The 21,094-nt window shown below is 41.4% G+C and overlaps 1 protein-coding gene across 1 annotated transcript in view; it reads right to left on the reverse strand.

Moving 5' to 3' along the window:
* LOC122771064 (ubiquitin carboxyl-terminal hydrolase 43-like) overlaps positions 1–14,409 on the reverse strand; it is an 80,006-nt gene extending 65,597 nt beyond the window's left edge. Inside the window, exon 1 of the mRNA XM_044028364.1 lies at positions 14,160–14,409. Coding sequence (XP_043884299.1) covers positions 14,160–14,375 — 216 coding nt within the window. The 5' untranslated portion in view covers positions 14,376–14,409. The remainder of the gene's footprint in view (positions 1–14,159) is intronic.
* Between the last annotated feature and the right edge of the window lie 6,685 nt (positions 14,410–21,094).

Genomic DNA, 21,094 nt, shown 5'->3' on the forward strand with positions numbered 1-21,094 from the left:
GATTACCTCATTTGACCGCCTAATGTCTCCTTAATCTCAGAGTGATAGGAGCCAGATCGAATGGTAAGACTGCAAATTGCAACAACTCTCCCTTTTCCAATCGTCAGGAAACTACAGTGGCCTTCACCTGCCAGAATGTTTCTGGGTTTGTGTAGTAAGCTTCGTCCATCTGTCCATTTAGGCTGCTCTTGTATCTGGTGATGCAAGATAAAGCCCAACACTTCCCTAAAGTACATATAAAAGGCTTATTCTAAAGCTATAATGCACTTTTACACAGGCACTATATGCAGATTCTGCCTAGAAACCCTGCTAGAAAAAATGCAGCCATATTGCCACTGCATTCCTCTTATTACATGGTTATCTCAGTACTAAATACATTACAATTACTTCATTTTTTCCTCAGACAAATATAATGTATATACCTTTTTAATGCATGATGAGCCCATGAATCATTTCACTTTGAAAGTAGAGCAAATAAGTAACATTTACAGTTTTCCACAACAGGTTTGTACTTTTTTTTTTTCAGTCCTAACACAACTCGGCACAGCACGGCGCAACTCTACTTGGTTTATTTTTGCTTTTCCATTCCAGGGATAGTACCTGGTACCTGGTATTTTTTTAGTATCTGCTCTGTCGAGGTTCCAAGTTGAGCCGATACTAAAATGTGACAGACTGCCCGGCGACTGAGTGAGCAGTGAGTGTCGTTACTGGAAGAGTCATGAGCACAACGTCCGACACAGGAATCAAAACAAACAATGCCGAACTGTAGATCAGTTAAGATGAAAAAATCCAGAAAAATTACTTAATCTTCAACATTTAGTAAGGAAATCACTAAAATCTCAATATTTAACAGGTGAATTTAGCGACAGCACTGCCAAAAGCCGGCGATTATGAGCCAAAACCCACACCGTTCAGCCATATTTCAGTCTGCCAGTCCATCGCAGGGAGACAAACAACCATTCACTCTCTCACTCACACCTATGGTCAATTTAATGTCCAATTTACTTGAATGTTTTTGGACTGTGGGAGGAACCCGGAGAACACACACACACACACAGGCTCGAACCGGGGTCTTCTTGCTGCAAAGGCAAGAGTGCCAACCACTACACCAACCGTGTGACACGCACCTCAACTATAAAAAAAACAAAAACGAGTGGTATATCTGTTTGTATGTTGTACTGAAGGAGCTTTAAAAGCTGTGGCGTGAGGAGGGGGACGTTTGAGGTGAGAGTAAATGGATGCAATTTCTTCTTTAGATCAGTCCACTGCTTTTAGGGGGTAAATAATTGAACTCTTCAAAAGGTTTTCCCAAGACAATAGATTTGACTTGTACAACGTACCCGTTTGTTTTTAATAGCACCTGCAGGAGCCTTGATAATGAAGGAGACCAGGGGGAAGAAACAGATGCAGGAAAAGAGTCCAACCAAGCAGACAGTGGGGGAGAGGAGGCTGCACTTAAACACTAAGACACTAAAGAGGAGCAGTAGTGAAAGGCTCCATGGTGAGGGGGCTCCTCGAGGACGACTTACAGAGACAGTGTTGAGAGACACTAAGAGAGGAGAGATGGATGATATCTTCTTCTCTGTGTTAAGTTTAGCTCCCATCATGAGGACTTCTGACCTGGTCAGAAATTGTGGTGCATGCGCTGAGCGCCAAGTCCGACTCCAGTCTGACAAAGACTATAAATGCAGGAGTAATCGGACTATGAATCGCATGTTAAAAGTCTGTTCTTAGTCAGACTAGATGTGTCTTCATCACAGCAGCATCTCTATCACTCACTGCAGGAACTCTGTTTATGTCTGACTTCTAGCAGCGTGTTTATGAGCCACTGAGAAAAAAAAACCTTTTGAGTCTTTGATTCACTGCTCTGCTCTTTTTGTTTGTACATGGTTTGCAATTGGCTGAAGAATAAAATGCAAAAATATTATGGTAAAAATGTACAAACATTTTAATGATAACAATAATAAAAACATTCCATGATATGATTATAAGCTGGTTTGCTTCCTCTGCCTTACAGAAGACAAACTGCAGCTGTTACTGTTTGCTGCACAATCTCCTTGTCTGTTTTTTAAACCCTTTATCCTTCTGCACAATCTGCCACACTGGCACATTAACACATAAGCTGCAGTAAAACCATGGGAAAACCACACATACATCCACGCAGACTCATGTCAAGCGACACGAGCCAACATAAATGAAATAAAAGTCTACATTTTCCGAAACGTGTTAAGAATCCACCACGTGCTGATGATGAAGGTTTTTGAATTGCATCCCAATACAAAGTATTCTACTGAACGATAAATGCAAATATGTGAACACTGTTGATTGTGAACAGGGGTTTCATGACTCAAATGTGAGACTAAACGGCTTTCGCTTGAGCGAGCTATAAATATTTCCAGTTCAGGCCACAGAGGACGTCGTGAACAATGAACAGGTGACAGGAACAGGTCAGACTGCATCACAGCTACCGATCCTGCTCAGCAGGCCCACAGGCATCAGGAAGACACTACCATATCAGGCCGCAGAGGTGGGCGTGGTGGAAGTAACGCTGAACAATCAACCTACAGGACAGACTTTGTTTACGTGAATAACACCAACAAAAAGCACACAGTTCTTCACTTTTCTCTCGCACAACCAGTTCCCGACACCAAACACTAATCATGCCAAATGTCACGTAGAGTCTCTCGGAGCATTGGTCTGTCTGTCTGTCTGTCTGTCTGACTGACTCAGGCAGATAATGCGAGTGGCTAATAGCCACAGGGTATCTCTATCTCCACATTGATTACAGCACGAGCCCCAAATGAGATCTCTGAATGCACAGAGCTCATTTTACACCTTTCATTCAGTCGCTCTCGTCACAAAACCTGCTGCGTGTGTTCGACAGCCGACGGGGATTTGAGCAGCGCACATGAATATGGGCTGCATTCGTTGTTTAAGTACAAAAGTTAGGGATATTACGCATTTATATATATTTATCCTGTTTAACCTACAACCATCAGTATATAAATATCAAACTACAAACACCAGGTAATTTCAGGGAACTGTTATTAATGTGAATGTATATGAAATGGCTGAACATTTGTATAAATCTTTCTTAAATTATACTTCAAGTATTCCCAATTACCGGTGACATAAAACCTCATCTTAAAAAGAATAAATGATATGGACTGGAAACATTTTAATGTTGGATTAGATTAGACTGCAGGGTAACGCTAATAACATTTCAAAAGAAATTTGCCAAAAGCCAACCAGGTCTTGTGGTCACAAATCATTTCTCCTGCAGAGAAACACAGTACAAAGTTATCGCAGCTGTTTCTCTGACCGGTGACAAATGACTTGCTGCTGCACAAAGACATTTGCCCAGGATTTTACTGCAGTTGCACTGATAACTGTGCCAGACTCACGAGCCATGGACAGGTTTTGTGGGAAAATCTAATTCTTTAACTCGCTGTATAAAATGTAATTCTTCTGGATTTGTCCTGCCTGAACTGCCCTGTGGGGACAAATAAAACTGTTAAACTGTTAAATGAATTTAATTAAACTGAATCTTAGAGCTCCACTGTTGTCAAAATAACTGATTATACTCGGAAATAAGACACACTGTTTACTGAGCGATATATGGACTCTGTAGTTTATTTTGACTTAAATCCAACATACCGGACAGATGAACACCAAATAAGTTGCTGTAAATACACAATCAAGATTACAACAACAAAAAAACGATTGTACAGCTGTTTTAGGAAATGACTGAAGCATTTGTTCCACGATTATAAAGATTTACTGCGGAAAAAAAACACTTTTACTAGATGACAATATCAAAACCAATGCAATTTATTATACTGTCCTCAGTTTTCAGATGCATCAATCTGAGATTTATTGCCCTAGAAGCAGCTGTCGATCCCTCAAAGCACCAAAATGAGTTTTATTTACTCACTTCATAATGGATTTTGTGTATGAAAAATGTCTGTGTGTCAGAGAATAAGTGTGATTTGTTTCTTTCTGGAGGCATTTACGTCTTGGCATACTTTCAGATATGCGATTCAGTTTTCTAATCCACTGGGACATGTAGAATTTGCCTCCTCCACATCTTTATATCAGTCTTAATAAAAGGGATATAAAACAATAGAATGTGACAACCATTGAATTAAATATTTATGCAGCGCTTTTTCAGAATTTGCTGCCAAGAATGCAAATGAACTGACTTCTGCAGCACATGATGGTGTGAGTCAAACTTCTCTTAACTTCACTTAGTCCTCAATTCACCTCGGTCTTGATCAGCAAATCTTCAACTAAACTCCCCTCCACACTCATTCCCCTCTATGTTTTGATAAAAGACAGACATTTAGGTTTCAGATGTTCTAGAACTATTTGAAAAGAACATTCCTTACATTTTTAATGCCATTTATTAAATATTTCCTAAGAAATGTCTTGAATTCACATCAAAAGTCCTTTTTTTTCCAGTAAATGCCCAATTGCAGGTGGGTGGCAGTGTCTGTGATACCCAACTGTGCTTTGGTCAAGTGCTGGCACGTGTTTGTGTGCGAGCAAGACTGAGCTGAACGTATGGAAAAACACACATTCTTCTGGCTCAGTGCCTGGAATAGAATACAAGAGTTAAAGAAAGAGGAGGCAAAGGCAACTCTAAAAGGTTAGAAAGGTTAGAGGTCAGAAGGTCAAGAAGCTGCATCTACTTCCATCGCTTGAGCATGAATCAACCGCCTACTGACCTCCCTTTCTCTCTCTCTGTGCTGGTTCTTTGCCCCCTGAGAGAACTTATTTAATTTTTCATAACATCCCGGAGCATGGCATTTCAGTCCCAGCACTCCTGTGTTCGGCTGCTCAGGGTTGGGTGGTGGTGGTGGTGGTGGTGGTGGTGGTAGTGTGGTCCCTTCTTACAGATCCCTTGACTCCTAAGCTGTGGCTCATCTGGCTTTGATCTGCCTCTATCCTAATGACTCCCATGCATTTCTACTGCAGGGCTAAACAGGTTCATCCAGGTTTTAAGCAAACACTGGCATGACAGTCAACAGCATTCCTTGTAGAGATGTGTGGTATGTGTGTGTTGTGCTACAGGGAGCACATGGTCTCAATGGACTCAAACTAGAGGTGTGCTCATGTTCGTCTGTCCACATGGACCACCGCATGGAAGGGGTGAATGACAAAACTGAATGACAGTGTAGACATGAGCAGACATGAGAGCAGTTATATTAAGCTAGATTGTTGGTGGAGACCAAAAAAAAAAAAAGAACAAGAAACCAGGAAAATCTGGTCCTTGTCACCAGTTAAAATAACAAACATGCGTGTGGTAGTTTATAGTATTTGCTTTCAAATAGAAAAAAGAAAAACAGTACAATACAACGTCATTTATAACAGCTGTAACTATGTGATTGTTGTTTTGTCCATTGACCAAAACGATTCCGTTTTAACAATATCTTTGTTACACTCAATATATCAAAATAGTTGACAGTTATTTTAGTAATTGATTGATAATAAATGAATTGCATTCTCCAAAATGAATGTCCATTGATTGAATATAAATTGTTGTGATGATGGCTGATAACTGTGAGCCATCTGCAATAAAGGACGGTATCATCAACTGACCCAATTTCATGTCTGGTTTTATGTCCCTTAAGGTTCTCTATTCTAAACTCATAATTAGTCTCAAACTGAATAAAGTTGAGTTATCCATCCTTATTGTCATTTAGTATTCTAACAGATGTTTTTCATGGGGGAACTTTTGAGAAGTATACTGAAACAGCCAACACTCCTCCGTCTTCATCACTTTATATCAAAAATCTGTACATCTTTCCTTTTAATTTCCTTAAGAGATGAGACAAAGTTGTGCTGAGATATATAAATCCAGGTGAAAAGGCAAAACGAGTGTCTGAATTTCCAGGTTTCTAAGTGAGCAGGAGATTTAATTTTTTGAAAGCACCAACATACAGTGTGTTTAGTGTCAATTCAAAGGAATAATGAAGAGGCATCAGAGCAGCCACTTTCAGGCAGCAAAAGGAAAATGCAGAGTCAACAACTTTGTTTCATCTCAATACGCACGGCAGCACAAACCCCACCAAACAATCCATCTCGTATCGCCGCACCAGAGTGACAGCGCTGAAGGCAGTGGAACGAGAAGGCCTATTCATTCACTCACCTCTCACTCTCTGATAAATTGAGACATTATTTCATGAAAGATGCTTTAAAAAGACACTTGAGCAGAGAATGTGAAATAAGGACGAAGCCAGCGCCAAAAAAGAAGAAGATAAGAGATATTTCAAAGAGGAAAATGGACAGGTCTATGTCAAAAGTGCAACCTCCCTTTAGAGAGATAGGAGAATTAACTGACCTTGAACATTCTGTCCAGACTCATTCACACTGACAGAGTATCAACAGTCAGTAATAAATGAAATAAAATGTGCTACGGAGGCTCCCACATCTTCACAGTACCCAACGACAAGCTCCATCATTTCTTTTCAAACATTCTTCCTTATTTCTGCAACAACAACAACCCTCTTTATAAAAAGAGAGAGTAGAGTATATATATAGAGAGTACTGTATATATTAACTCAGTATAAAATCCCCCTGCCAGTATGAGCTTCAGCTATTAGATAATGGCCCAACCAACTGGAGCCTCACAGCTTCTCTGTGACACAGTTGTATAGCAGTAGGAGAATATGTGAGGACATTGACTTCTCAAGTATGACCTTCAGCTTTCAAGTAAATATTCAAACCTGGGTCATGTTTAAACTGAAATTGGTGCACACAGTATTGTATATTAATATATTGTTATATTGTTTTCTATTGTTTGTCACGTTGTCCAGTGGCCACCCAATCTAACACAATGTGTATGTCAACTCTGTTGCATTAAAAGGCCGTGTGCATGTGTAACACAGCCCAGTGTTCAACACATCACATCATCAGTGCGTTTTCATTCCATCAAAAGAGACAATAATTAAGTTTTAATGTCACGTGAACACATTAGTCCAACTAAAATCGAGCACGTCTTAGTCGGACTAACGTACCTGGATAATGTGATTCATATTCAGATTAGTCCTGCGTGTATAGGCTTAGTCGGACTGCAGTTTTGCACCAAAATGTCCTACCCGGTCTTTGACCCAGAAGTAGAAGGAGCCGATGTATAAGCTTCAGTACTGTTGCAGTGGTGTCTTTCTTCTGACAACACAGCAACCACAAGAGCCATGCTCCATCTAATCTGTATCATAATTGACATGTACAGCATGTACGAAACATACAGAACCATAGCGATAGTTTATTTTTTCTGTGACGTAAAGGTCAACAGGAAACTGATTCAATATGCACCGGCTTATAGAGAGATACAGTCAGACATACACGGCCAATAGTCGTCCGATTGCCTGTCTTAGTGGGACTACGGCCTTAGCTTCATTAAAATGTGCATGTTAGCGTACTGACTATCTCCCTTTAATTAACCTTATCCTCCATCCTGTTTCTATAGGGATGAAGCAGAGTGATCAACACATCAGAGTCTACTGCAGCGGGCAAAAATGTAACTATGCTCCACTGGATGAACACAGAGAAATACAGCACTCGCTCCAGCAATATGAAGTGTGAGTTTGTCAGTCTGAGGCTTTTTTTTCTCACTGGAGATATCAGGAGAGTTGAGCAAATCTTCCTCATATTCTGAGAACTGCTGAGGCCTGAGGGGTTGAATGTAATGGACCAGTTCTGAGTGTGATTATGACTCTTGATATCATGTTATCTCCCATGGCTCAAAAGCAGTGCCAGCTATGTTCGGCAGCTGAAACCAGTCGGTCAAGAGAATGCCTCGCTCACTTGTACCTTAAGCTTTTCCTCCCCGTTCTCTAAAACCTGCTGGGGGATAAAAGCTGTTTGTTTGGTGACATGTGCTCAGATCTTTGCAGCACCATAAACATTGCTCATCATTGACAGTGGGGAAAAAAGAATGACGATTTGACGAGAGCAAAACTATTGAGCAAATCTCTTCAATGTGGTCTTTTGTTAGTCAGTAGGGAAAACTGCGTACGTGGTGCCAGTGAAGCGGGAGCGAAACCAAGCGGGTTTGGTGAGGTTCCATTGGGAGCAGGATTAACATTACTGAGCTGCCTTCATGTGTGTTCAGCCTGGTGTTATGCAACGTTACGCGGGTGAAGCTGCTGGACCAGTCACACAGCTCATAGATCAGGTGCACTGCACAAACAAGGTTTTTAATACTACTAAAGCCTTCTGCATATCACATAAACACAATTCTGGTTCTTTATGAAGGTATTTATCTTGACTTACACGCTGTTTACAAAATTCTGTTCACAAGTACGATCTCTTACAGTGCAACACTGTAAGAGTAACTGTTTTTTCCAATTCTTCCAAACTTTAACATGCTTTTTTTACTGTGTCAGAGAAGTTTAGCTCGTTAGTTTGAAGGCCATGGCTCTTATTGCATTTGCCTCTCAGAGTCTTGCTAATGGAAAATACAAATAAATCAATAAATCCATCCATGCACTCTATAAACCACTCAACATATCCCATCATGCACTGAGAAAGAGGCAGGTACAGCCTGGACAGGTCAGTAGTCTGCCACAGAGTCACAGCTACACTCACACTTCTGCCTTGGGACAATTTGTGTTTAGTTAACAATTGTTGTTGTCTTGAAGTGTGCAATGTGGAAAAAGTATTGGTGAAGTTGCAGTTGTTGCAGCCGAATATTCCTCACCTCACCCTTCCCTTCCAAGTGTGTTGAAGAACCTCTGTAGCCTTCTGTTATCATCGTTTTGATGATGATCAAAAGATGTTCAGTTTGTCCATTGAGGGCTATTATAAAAACATGATGGTCCAAAATGACGGCCTCTCTAGAGCTGACCTGGCTCCTGATATGAATATGAACGGCTTAATCAGGTGTAATGAAAAACAACAATTCATACTATCAAGTCATTGTACTTCACACACTGGACCTCTACTACGTGCCTAAAATCCATCCATCCATCTTCTACCGCTTTATCCACATGAAGGTCGTGGGGAGCAGGAGCCAATCCCAGCTGACATACAGCAAAAGGCGGGGTACGCCCTGGACCCGTCACCAGTCCATCACAGGGCCACACAGAGACAAACAACCATCCACTCTCACACCTATGGCCATTTTAGAGTGTCCAATTTGCCTTATCCCCAAATCTGCATATTTTTGGACAACATGACGAAACCGGAGAACCCGGAAGAAAACCCACGCACACACGGGCAGAACATGCAGAAAGGCCCTTGTTCCGACCGGTTCGTGACAACTGGGTCTTGTGCCTAAAACCGATAAACAAATATCCAGAAACAGTATGTCCTCGATGAGTCAATATCCCATAACAATCAACGTGACGTTTGTTTTCATACTCACATCATCCAATAATTACCAAAGTTGTTCTGAATATGTTGACAAAGTGATTAGGTCAGTGTGTTCTTCCCTCACCAGACAAAAAAAAACTGATTGTATAAACAAAATACGATATGTTTTTCCCTGGCAATCAATGTAGTGTGCACCCTTGAGCAGAGTGAAACAGTGAAACACAAACATGATTATGCACTTGCTCTAAGAAGAACTCATTACACTCCGTCTCTGAGAATTTCAACACATCTCCAGAGAAATCATGGCAGGAACAAAACTCGACCCAAAATGTCACAGCATTAGGGGGGGATGACGAAAAGTGTGTCAGAGACAAGTCGCAACGTTAGTTCAAATTGAATATAAATTCAATGTTGGTTCATTTTCACATTTCAAAACGCTGGTTATCAGGACTTGAGATGCTCACATGATTACGTGAAAAGCAGCAGCAGAGCAGAATCACATATCGAGTGAGAAGAAGAGCGCTGACCAACAATTAAACACAGACAGTTTGCATAAGAAACAAGAGGGGGGGTTAGGGGTGAACTGTTCACTGACTGTGTGTGAAAGTGACAGCGACACCGTTGACACTGTTTCGTTTATTTCTGTCAGCTCAGCGTGACCTGTATCATTTTGGCTGCCTGTCCCAGGGCATCCGGTGACAGACAAAACAATCAAAGTCACTTTCCTCCCCCACCTCTCCGTCTGCTGCCAAAAAAAACAGCCGCAACTCCATCTGACTTTGTGTTTTCGTCCTGCTGCCCTGAAAAGACTTTTATTATCATCTGGCTTGTAAAGGAGCACTTGACCTTTTCATCAAGATGGAGTAAAAGGACTTTTGCAAAAGTACTCCAAAATAGAGCTTTTGAAGCTCTACTCCGGATACGCCTGTTGCCATACTACCTCTGCATTTCAGAAGTTTGAAAACACTGCTGCCTCCATTTTAGTTTGATAGAGTATGCTCACCAGGGTCTTACATTTCCCCATTGATATCGATCAGAGCTGAAACCAGCTCTGCATTGCAGAGTGATATGACCCTGGAGTGAATGCCGCTCCCATTAAAGAGCCGGGTATAATTCCATTTTCAGTTTCACTACATCATCGGTCTAATACACAAAAATCCTCAAAGTCATTGTTTCGTGTTAGTAATAGTGTCTGAAACTGAAGGTCACATGATATACAGGCTCCATCAACTCTGACCTTTGTGTATATTGAGGTGTGTGTTTGTTTGTGGGCAAGATGTGTTTCTATGTGAAGCTCTTTGTTATTCAAATAAAGCTTTGTTGATGAATGCATTTTAATGTGTATTAGTGAGGATGCAGATTATTTCTGGTATGACGCTAAAAATGCTTCTCTGGAGTGATATGGAACCACACTAGAGTAATAGAGGGAAACAGCTGTGACCAGACTGACAGCTGCCTCATATGAATGAGCTGAAGAGACCACACCTTTCAGCTCATCTTCAGCAGCGTTCCCCTCCTTCCCCTCTAATTCACCTACGTCACAGAGAGGACTGCATCTTTGTGAACTCCTGGCTGCTGATTTAAATTGAACACATTTACTGTCAGAGCCCTGAGAGTACGAGAAGACACTCACTGACCAGACCATCTAGATCAGTAATAGCCGCCAGAATGCAGAGATGTTAAGCATTTCATTTATCCTACTTTGATGAGAAATCCATCCATCCATCCATCCATCCTCTAGCACTTTAGCCTCCACATGAGGGTTGTTGCGAGCACTGGTGCCAATCCCAGCTGACATAGGGTGAGGATACACCCTGGACAGGTCACCAGTCCATCACAGGGCCACACAGAGACAGACAACCATCCACTCTCACACTCACACCTACAGTTAAATTAAGAGCGTCCAATTTGCCTAATCCCCAAATCTGACATATTAAATATTTTAACACACAGACATAAAATTAAAACACATATTAATAACAAGCATCCACAGCCAACCTTGAAACACTCTGGTCTAGTCTGCTCTGATTGCTCATTCTGTGATTGTGGCGATTGTTTCAAGCAGCCCTAGGTGATTTACCTTTTTAATGCAGTGTGTATTGTGATGTGTGTGTCTGTAATGTGTTCTTGTGCTTTTCTATAATCACTCTTGAAAATGTCTAACGCATACACGAGGTTAAATGACTCTTCATTCTTCATCCATAGAGGAGCATGTAATCTCCGAAGCTGCCGCTCCAAGGTTTTCACATTACATGGGCAGTATAAACGTGAGTGCGCTGCGCTACATGAAGGAAATCAATTTACAGGACAAACGGGGGAAAGCATTTCATTTCAGAAATTCAGACATGTTCCCCCCCCCAGTGCGGAATAAAAGAAAAGAAAAGCCCGCGATTCTCTTCTTCTCTGCCTCATGGCAGCATTGGAGGAAAGCCGGCTTTATGATAGCATGATTCATTGGCAGTCTAATGAGAGCCAAAGGGCTAAGCTCTGTATGTGGAATAAAGGCTGCCTCTATTAGTGCTGCTGTCAAAGAAGGGAAGCCAGGCAATGGGTGGCACGGCGACAATTCAGCTCACAGCGTTTACTAATGGGAGTCGGATAGATACTAGGGGCCGGAGCCACAGGGTAACTCACAATATGACGGTCCACGACACCAATAATATCACGATACAACGATTCTTTGATAATCAACATATACGGCGATACGTCACGATATCTGGAGATAACTGGAGAAAACCAAACGTCTGTGAAAAGTTAAAAGTGCCAGATTGCGCTATTTCTTCACAACTTAGAGAACAAAGTGCATAAAGTCTATGTATTGAAGGTTGACAGGGCGTCTTTTGACGAAACATTCTCCTATATAACTTCAGCCCAAGTTTCCCTCATTCACTGTAGCAGCGCCACCACGAGGAGACATGAAGTAGTGGCGCTTGGGACTGTTTACTTCTTACTTCCTTTTTTTAATTAAAATATCAATATTTACCCTGGTGTATCGATAATAACGAGGAAGGAAGACGATCTATCACCAAATTAATATTCTGACCCACCCTTAATAGATACCTACCAAAGTTAAGGTATTCATCGCTGATTGAGTAAAATATGTGCTCAATTAATATTAGTATAATATAAATGTTCCTAAGTGGAGGTAAGTTTGTAAAGTCAACGATAACGTTTGAATGAAAATAAAGATGCAGTACAAATCCCCATCAACCCTTTCCTGTGCTGTATTGAGTTTAGAGTCAGATGCAGAGAAATTGATTGGTTGACATGGTAATATGACTTTAATGACAAAGTAACAGATGTTTTGTTGCTGGGCAAGGTTTTATGTTCATAGTAGAGGAAACAAAAATCAAGATATGCAACCCACAAACCACTAAAGTACTGCTACACTGAAATGACCTGTTGTGGTTGTATTAGTGTGTTCTTTTCAATGCACTTCAGTTGCTCGCCACCAAAGACGACATTAACTGCCTTTCTTGGCCAGCATTCATGTCAGACTCCAGTCATGATAAAAAGTCATCATTTCAGTCATGGTGCGTCTGCCCTTCAGTCGCTCTCATCCGGTGCTGGCTCATTTCCAACTAAAAGCTTGACAAATGAGCAGCTCATATCAAAGACAGAGGGCTGGCCACCACATCCCCTCCTTATTCCAAGAGTCACTGCACACGGGTTCATTTCAGATTAGGGACACTCGTGCGTGCAGGACAAGAAACGAAAAAAAAAAGGGATTTCTTTGACTAAAGTGAAACAAATGTGCTGCTGTCACTGTGGCGCAGGCAAACAACAATAGAGCGTCCACTGTGATCGGAGCTGATCACAGCTCTGCTACAACAGTGAAGCTGATCATACGACTGCGTCTCAAACAGATGTTGTTCTCTCATTACACACGGGGGTTTCGGTGCTGCACGCAGAACTATCCTGCTACTGAATCTGGATTATAGAGGCATCCCGCTGTCTTACTGTGGAAGCTTTTTGTGCAGTTAATGACAGAACGAAATTGAATCTTGAAAAGTAACACGCTCAAGCACTTGAGAGTGAAAACTGCAGAGGAGAAAGGCAAGTGAAAATCCACATTTTATTTCTACTCTATTCAATGAATTTTGTGAATGAGGCAGAACTGAGAATGAGTCACACTTTAAAAATATAAAATAATGTGATAAAAAATACATACATAGAATGAAATGTCTTTTTAAAAAATAGAAATATTCTGGTGCACAGTGTTTGTTTAAGTTTAATGTCTACCTTTGTGGCTAATACCTGCAAAAACATCAATAAGGTTTATTTGGTTAATGTCTGTAATGGGGCCAAACGGCGGAGTAGTGGTTAGTCCGGTTGCCTTGCAGCAAGGGTTAGCCTTTATGCGCTTGAGTTTGCATGGTCTCCAGTTTCCTTCCATAGTTCAATAATGGTAATCTTGTAAACCTGTTTGAGCTGGGCATATTTTCTATGAATGACACCATAATAAAAAAAATGTAAATAAATCATTACTAACTACAATCAAACCTTAAAAGGTAGGTAAACTCTGCTGTGAGGTTTTGAGGCATATAAAAATATTGGTAGAGTTAATGACTCGACTCTCAAGCATGATGTCAAAAGAAAATCTGACTTAATTAAAACCATAAATCACATTGTCTTGACATTGCCTTGGTGCACAAACTGATAATACCACATTTTTATCTGAGACAAAAAGCCTCTGCACAAATTAGTCGTTAAGACTTAATAGTCAATCTGTGTGTGTTTGTGCGTCAGTATAAGACTGAAGGAGACAAACATCTCTGACACAAAAAAGAGACAGATTTCTTAACCAATGAAAGCAAGAAATATCAGCGCTATGGACTCACCTTGGTGTTAGCTTTGGTCTTGCTGCTGCTGTTGTTATTGTTGAGGCTGGAACTGGCATCTTCATGAACTGTGTCCAAAAGCCAGAGGAGGAACTCAAGGGCATCGTGCTGAGAGTTCCCACGAAACTGAGAGCCATATTTTGCCACAATGCTCTGAAAGAGGAGAGAAATGGTGATTAACCTGTTAGTTATCGGCGGATTCAGGAGTCTTGACATCCTACATCAGCTCCGAGCGTTCACATGAGAATCTCCTCTTACCATCACATTATGTAGATTCATTTAAGAACGTCTTTCTGATACTATCTGACCATAATAAGACCATAAATTGGATAAAATTATACACAAGCTCATGATATCTGACAAGTGTGAAATGAGCACCAGTCACACGGAGCGTTCACGCTACCATAAAATCAGCACATTTAAGACTCTTGTACAAACAAAAAGTTGGTATTTGTTATTGAAACACATACTAAAACGATTATGCCATTGTTACAACTTTATGTTGTTGATTCATTGATGCAACTCTTTTCTCTTAATATCATCTTAAAAGAATGATAAAAAAAGAAGAAAGCCCACACAGATGAAGTCGTGTTTAACAGATGTGGTACAGAAACAAATAAAGTGCTTCTCCACATCAATGAAGCTATTTTTAAATGCTTTACGTTGCAGATATGTGTGTCTGCGTGTGTGTTAAGTAAACACTGACCTTGTCAGGACCAGTAGTCCTCATGGAGACCAAAACCTTGTCCTAATGAGGTCAAAACTACCCAAACTGCTTTAGTTTAGGACAGAGGTTTCGATTGTGGTGAGGTTAAGGTTAAGCATTGACTGGTTATGGTTATTGTTACTGATGGAAGTCAACACACTGTCCTGAGAAGAATAGCTGCAGAAACCTGTGTGTGTGTGTGTGTATGTGAGACACAACAATGCTATTACAGCTGCAACAATTTGTCAATTGATCAATTAGCAATCAAATACTAAATGAACTGCCAGCCATCATTTTAATCTTTTAATTGATTTGCATGTCCATCCATCTATTTTCTAACACTTTATCCTCCGCATGAGGGAAGCTGTGCCAATCCCAGCTGACATAGGGCAATAGACGGGGACAAATGGCCAGTCCATCACAGGGACACATAGAGACAAACAACCATTCACTCTAATTTCCCTAATCCCCAAATGTTTTTGCATGTTTTTGGACTGTGGGAGAACACCCAAGCACACACAGGGAGAACATGCAAACTCCATGCAGACCGGGTCTCGAACCGGGTCTTCTTGCTGCAGAGATAAGAGTGCTAACCACTACACCAACTGTGTGGCGCGATATGCATGTCACACGGTTATATGCATGTCATATCATAAAAAATAAATTTTTATTACATCGTCAATTTGATGTTTCAGACGCAACACTAGACTTTTTTCACAATTTTCCCATTAAGAAAATGCTCAACAGATTAATTAGTAATTCATTAAAGGATACAGCCACTTATTTTGAGGGTTTACAGGACAATCAACTGACATCCATTCCAAACAGAGGCCCTCACCTATCAGTGAGGAAAAATTAAAACTACATCCTCAGACTGTGTCTGACAGCACACGAGAATCAGTAAAGAGTAGTGAGTTTGACAGCGCCATCGTGACACGTGAGGCCGCTCCCTCCCCGTCTTTGCATCACTTTCCTTCACTGTGTGACTGACAGAACACAGGCTTTGCTCTGTGCCTCATTAAAAAAAAATCACCACATCATACCTGCAGAATCGCCGTATCTAAATATAAACATGGTGCTGACCCCCCTGCCACACACCTGACAGAGACAGCCCGCTAATGAGCTTCATCGCTATGAGGATGCACTGACAGGGGATGGAGGGATGAGGGACAGATGGAGAGAGGGCGCAGTGGTGTGAAGGAAGAAGGGATGCTGGCCGTGTTTCAACAGACCTAAGAGTGTTCTTCTGTCAGCCGTACATAACGGATGCCGTGGTTGTGGCTGAGTCCAGAGAAGAAGAGGGAGAAAACAGAGGCAGCACAGTTTTTCATAGCAACAAATAAAATAAAAGGGGACGCAAACAGAAGGGAAAACACAAGGAAAAGGAGTTTCCAAGGTCAGAACGGTACGGCTGGTACACGACCCGACGGCGTTGAAAAGATATGATAGCATTAAAAGGAAGAGGAGGCTGCTGCGCTGGTCTTATCACTACTGTTTTCTCTCCGAGTGTGTGTGTGTGTGTATCACAGGTTCATTTCTTTGATATCTGTTTACAGTTGTGGTTCTCAGAGCATCTCTGGTGAAATGTACCCCACAATCTCATCTTAATTGTTTTCTTGTAACAAGGAGCTATAAAAGAAAGAAAGAACATTCATTAAGACTGAGAAAAGCAAGGGGACAGAAAAATAGGTTCAAATACTGAGTTCCTCTGCAAACACGAGCAATGTTGAAAGCTGACCTGGGCACATCTCTGGTGGAATCTAAGCAAACACTTCACAGCGAGTCAGGGCAAGGACAACAAAAGGATAAAGGGTTGAAGTGAAGGAGCACAGAACCTTTTCTGAGAGTTATTGATCAGACTAGACCAGGGATCGGATTCTCTGCCCACACCTGACAGGGTCAGACCCAAAGTGGTGGGTTGAGGAAGAATTTCACTTAATTCATTCATCATCACAATGATTCATCTGATTTGTGTTTCATTTGTTGACTTAATTCACCATCAAATTAGAGCGTGTGAAACTAAGTTTGTGTATGACATTAACTACATTTCAAAAGCAGAGATGACATAATTCTCACTTCATGATGCTATTTTTTAAATGTAAAATGACCGTTTATACCTAACTCCCACCTGTAGGTATTAAACTGTAACTCCATCTTCACACACCATAATGTTAAAAACAGATCAGAGCAGTTTTTGTTCAAAAATGTATTCTCATGCAAACCTGGGTACAAACGAGCTCAGCTAAGGTCTAAAGTCTTCAGTATCACCTAACATCAAACATTTAAATGAGTCTCATCAGCTTCAGCGAGCCAATCACCATGCAGCATGCCGTTTGACTGAGATGCAACAGCACTCATGATTGGTTCTCTCAAGGCGTGCATGAAGTTACAGCCAGAAAATGTGTCTGTGTTGATTGTTTTCAGAGGCTAGTGCCTGTTTAATAAATGAAAGTACATTGAGTAGATCTTAAGTGAATAAAATAAATATAAGAACAGAAAGTTGCTCGGTGTTTAAACTTCAGGAAAGGGACAATAGATGTGAAGACACTCTCTGACCAATTAATATTGGCTCAGCTCGCTTGGAACCTCACCAGAGCAGGTACTAAAAGTAGCACCTGGTACCTGGTACCATACCTAACAGAAAAGCAAAATATATATATATATATATAATATAGAATAAATAGAATAAAGTATAATGGAAAAGCGTCCATAACCGTAAGGAGCAGACAAAAGAATCCAGAACAAATAAAATAGCCAGCATTTAAGATAAGATGCCACAATGACAAAAGACAGTGATAAACCTGCTTAGTCTCCACAGAGGGGGGGGTCATGACCTCCCTGTGGTGGGGCGGGGCTGGATTCCCCTTCTTCTCCACACACTGTCTGTTTTACCATCCTATCTCGCTCTATCTTCCTCACCTCTGCTTCACCTCGCACCATTACCCCCGCATGCCCTGTGCCTCACATCCATCCTCCAACCCTGTAAACAAAGATGGAGGCACATGATGGCAGGCTGATAATTTACCACAAACATACGTCAGACGATTGACGCTGAAATCTCATTTACACCACCTCACCTCGCCGTGGTCCGGCCTGCCAAACAGGCCTGGATAGATTCCTTAGTGACGCACATGAGAGGGATATTGACAGATTGTGACAGGATATGAACTTTAAAAGGATTGCACACACTCATCTTTTCCAAACACACTACCCCCCCCACCCCCAACACAGGTATGGCTGGAATGAGGCTGAACAGAATTTGTCATTACGAGGTGCTCCATTTTCTGTTTCATTTTTCAGCCGCCTGATGTTGCCGTCTCACCTCTACTGTCAGAGCAGAGCGGACGCAGGGCATCATCACTTACAGCCTCCATGAATACCACTCTTTCTGCCCTCATGTTGTGTTTCATCCATCTCATCTCATCTCTCTCTATCTCGCGCTCTTTCTCTATCACTCATTCACACACACATACACACCTCCTTCTGAATTCTTCTTTTTCTATTATGGCTGTTTTTTTCTCTCTCTATCATATAAGAACCATTTTTTCCACTAATCAGTCCCAGCTGAGCTCCTATCAGCCCAGGTATTGTGAGACAACACACACACACACACACACACAGAGAGAGAGAGAGAGAGAAAGCGAGTGAGCATCTCTGAGCATCCGTCCTTCCCCCCCTCCTCTTTCCACAATTTTTCCAAGTCTAATCTAATTCAACTTCTTCCTGTGTCTTGCTGTGCCACACAGGACTCACCTTCACAAGAGCAGAAAACAACTGCAGGCAACTTTTAATGACAAATGCTACACTGTGAAGTCAGACCAATAATCCAATAATCTTATATAATAAGTGGTATGTACCCCTTCAAGAATGTGACGTGTCATCAAGTGAGCGGATTCAACATGCTGTTATCACTTTATGACAGTTACATTGTGTTAATCTAGGAAATATCTCACAGCCCTCAGTTTGAAGTGTGCCCCTGAGTTAAGTCCTTACACTAAACCCCACCCCTCTACCTCAACAAGAACCACGACACCCTACTACAGCTACATGTGAATGCACACAACGGAGGGGTAGGGCTAAGTGGTGAAATGGAATTAAGCCTAAGAACTCTATTAAGTAACTTTGTTACCACGTGTTACGGCGAGATCGTAGAAATGAGAAGAAAGAGAGAAAAGCTTTATCCTGAAATCAGCGACGCTCGAAACTTCAGCGCCGTTTCAGAAGGCAATCATACAGCTCGGTCTTCAACTTCTCAAAAACCAATGATGGTAAAGTTGATGAAATCAATCAGGTGTAGTGAAGCTGGGAAACATCTAAAACATGCAGGGCCGGGTCAGCGAGGACCAGGACTGGGGATAAAATGTCTATCATTTTCTAAAGTAATGTTCCTTTCACTTTATTAGTGTTTTTTTTCTTGTATATTCTTATATATATTCTTTTAGGATTTTTTTTTCTTTACCACAGACTGGGCAAGGAACCAAATATGGTAGCTTCACGGACCTTGATTTTCTACATACCAGTAAAGGGTTGAGCATGCATCTATAATGCTGAGGAACATGCAAATCTGTAGGAAAAAAAAGTGTCAGCTGAACAAAACCCGTATATCCGCAGATGCCTTGCACACAGAACTTACTGTGCAAATCAATCTGTAAAATATAAGAAGGGACAGTGAGTGGTGAAATAATCACGTGGCTGCCTGTGCTGCTTAAACTAATAAAACAAAGAAAGTGACCCCAAACATACAGCCTATGTCATTAAGAACTATATTCAGCATAAAAGAGGAACAAGGAGTCTAGGAAGTGACGGTATGACCTGCAATGAGCCCTCATCTAAACATCGTCAAGTGTTTTCTGGGATTACGTGAAGAGAGAGATAAGGTTAAGTCAGCCTTCATTCACAGAAAGTATGTGGTTGGTTCACAACCTGCCCAGGTGTGCAAGTATACCTCGAATAAGTCATGCTGTTTTAAGGGAAAAGGCACCAAATATTGATTTGAATTAAAAGTTTCTTCTGTCACTCTGTCATTTTGTAAATTGATCATTATTTCATTCTTTTAATTTACATAATTTTTTTCCACCCTTGCTTAAAACATTTGCACAGTACAGTATATGTATATATATATATATATATATATATATATATATATGTACTGTATGTGTGGTGCTTATCTACACTGACAGAGAGCAGATTAGTGGTCGCAAACTCTCCTCCATGATTCAGTGATCACATTCTTCCAGCCCGGAACATGACGATGAACGATATAACCCTCCACCATGTTATTCAAGCTTACTATATAAATCATAGTAGGGACTCTAAAAACCTCCCATTGTAGTTTCCTACACAGATACAACACTGTGTCGTTTTATTGCCTTGTGCCACAGCAGTGTAGGTATAATGGAGTACAGCTCAGTGAGTCGTGGGAATGCACGCTGCTTCAAAAACAGCGTACAGCGGCTCCGTTACAGAACTGGTGTTTCCAAGTGTGAGATAAAGTGTTTCGACTATTCTGACTGCATGGTCCTGCTGTATAGCTGTGGCCAAATGTAAAATACACTGACTATTGCATCTGTCGAGTGCTGAAAAAGGAACACAGAATGTGTTCTTGCCTCATACTGTTGTGTTTACAGTGATTAAATCTCAACACAGTGCCCCATCTGCTCCACTGACAAACTGCAGCAATCAAACAGCGAAGAGGGGCAGCACAAGTGTGCAAATTCAGCACAGATTCCAGGTGGTACATATCCCGACTGCTGTGTGCGGGTCTGTCTTCAATGTATACATTTTCAGCACCGAGGGTGGGAATAAGAGTGGCCCTGAAAGGAGTTTGGAGACAAGAAAAGACAAACAACCCATCCTTCTCACTGCCGCTGCCTGCACTGTCACACATTTCCTCCGCTCCCAGAACAAACAAGACTCCTTAAAGCACCAGGCTCCATTCTCTCGGCTGAACTCCTCGCAGAGCTGCATTCCATCAAGCAGAAAAAGATGAATCCGGACTCCTCGCTCTAGACTTCTGCAAGTGTCGTTAAATCCTTTAGGTCGGGAGTGTAAAGCAGTCAAATGGAAAGAGCGTGCTTTGTCATCAAGTTCAATCGGTGTAGACAACTGTTGGACCAACTCATAAAAGGACACTTCATCCCTCCAGATCTCATTTACATCACGCCCTGGAAGAAGTGGGTGTGTGTTTACCTGTGTCTCATTTGCATATAAAGGGACCATGCACGAAAAC

The sequence above is a fragment of the Solea senegalensis genome, linkage group LG6 (assembly GCF_019176455.1).
Source record: "Solea senegalensis isolate Sse05_10M linkage group LG6, IFAPA_SoseM_1, whole genome shotgun sequence".
NCBI classification, from domain to species: Eukaryota; Metazoa; Chordata; class Actinopteri; order Pleuronectiformes; family Soleidae; genus Solea; species Solea senegalensis.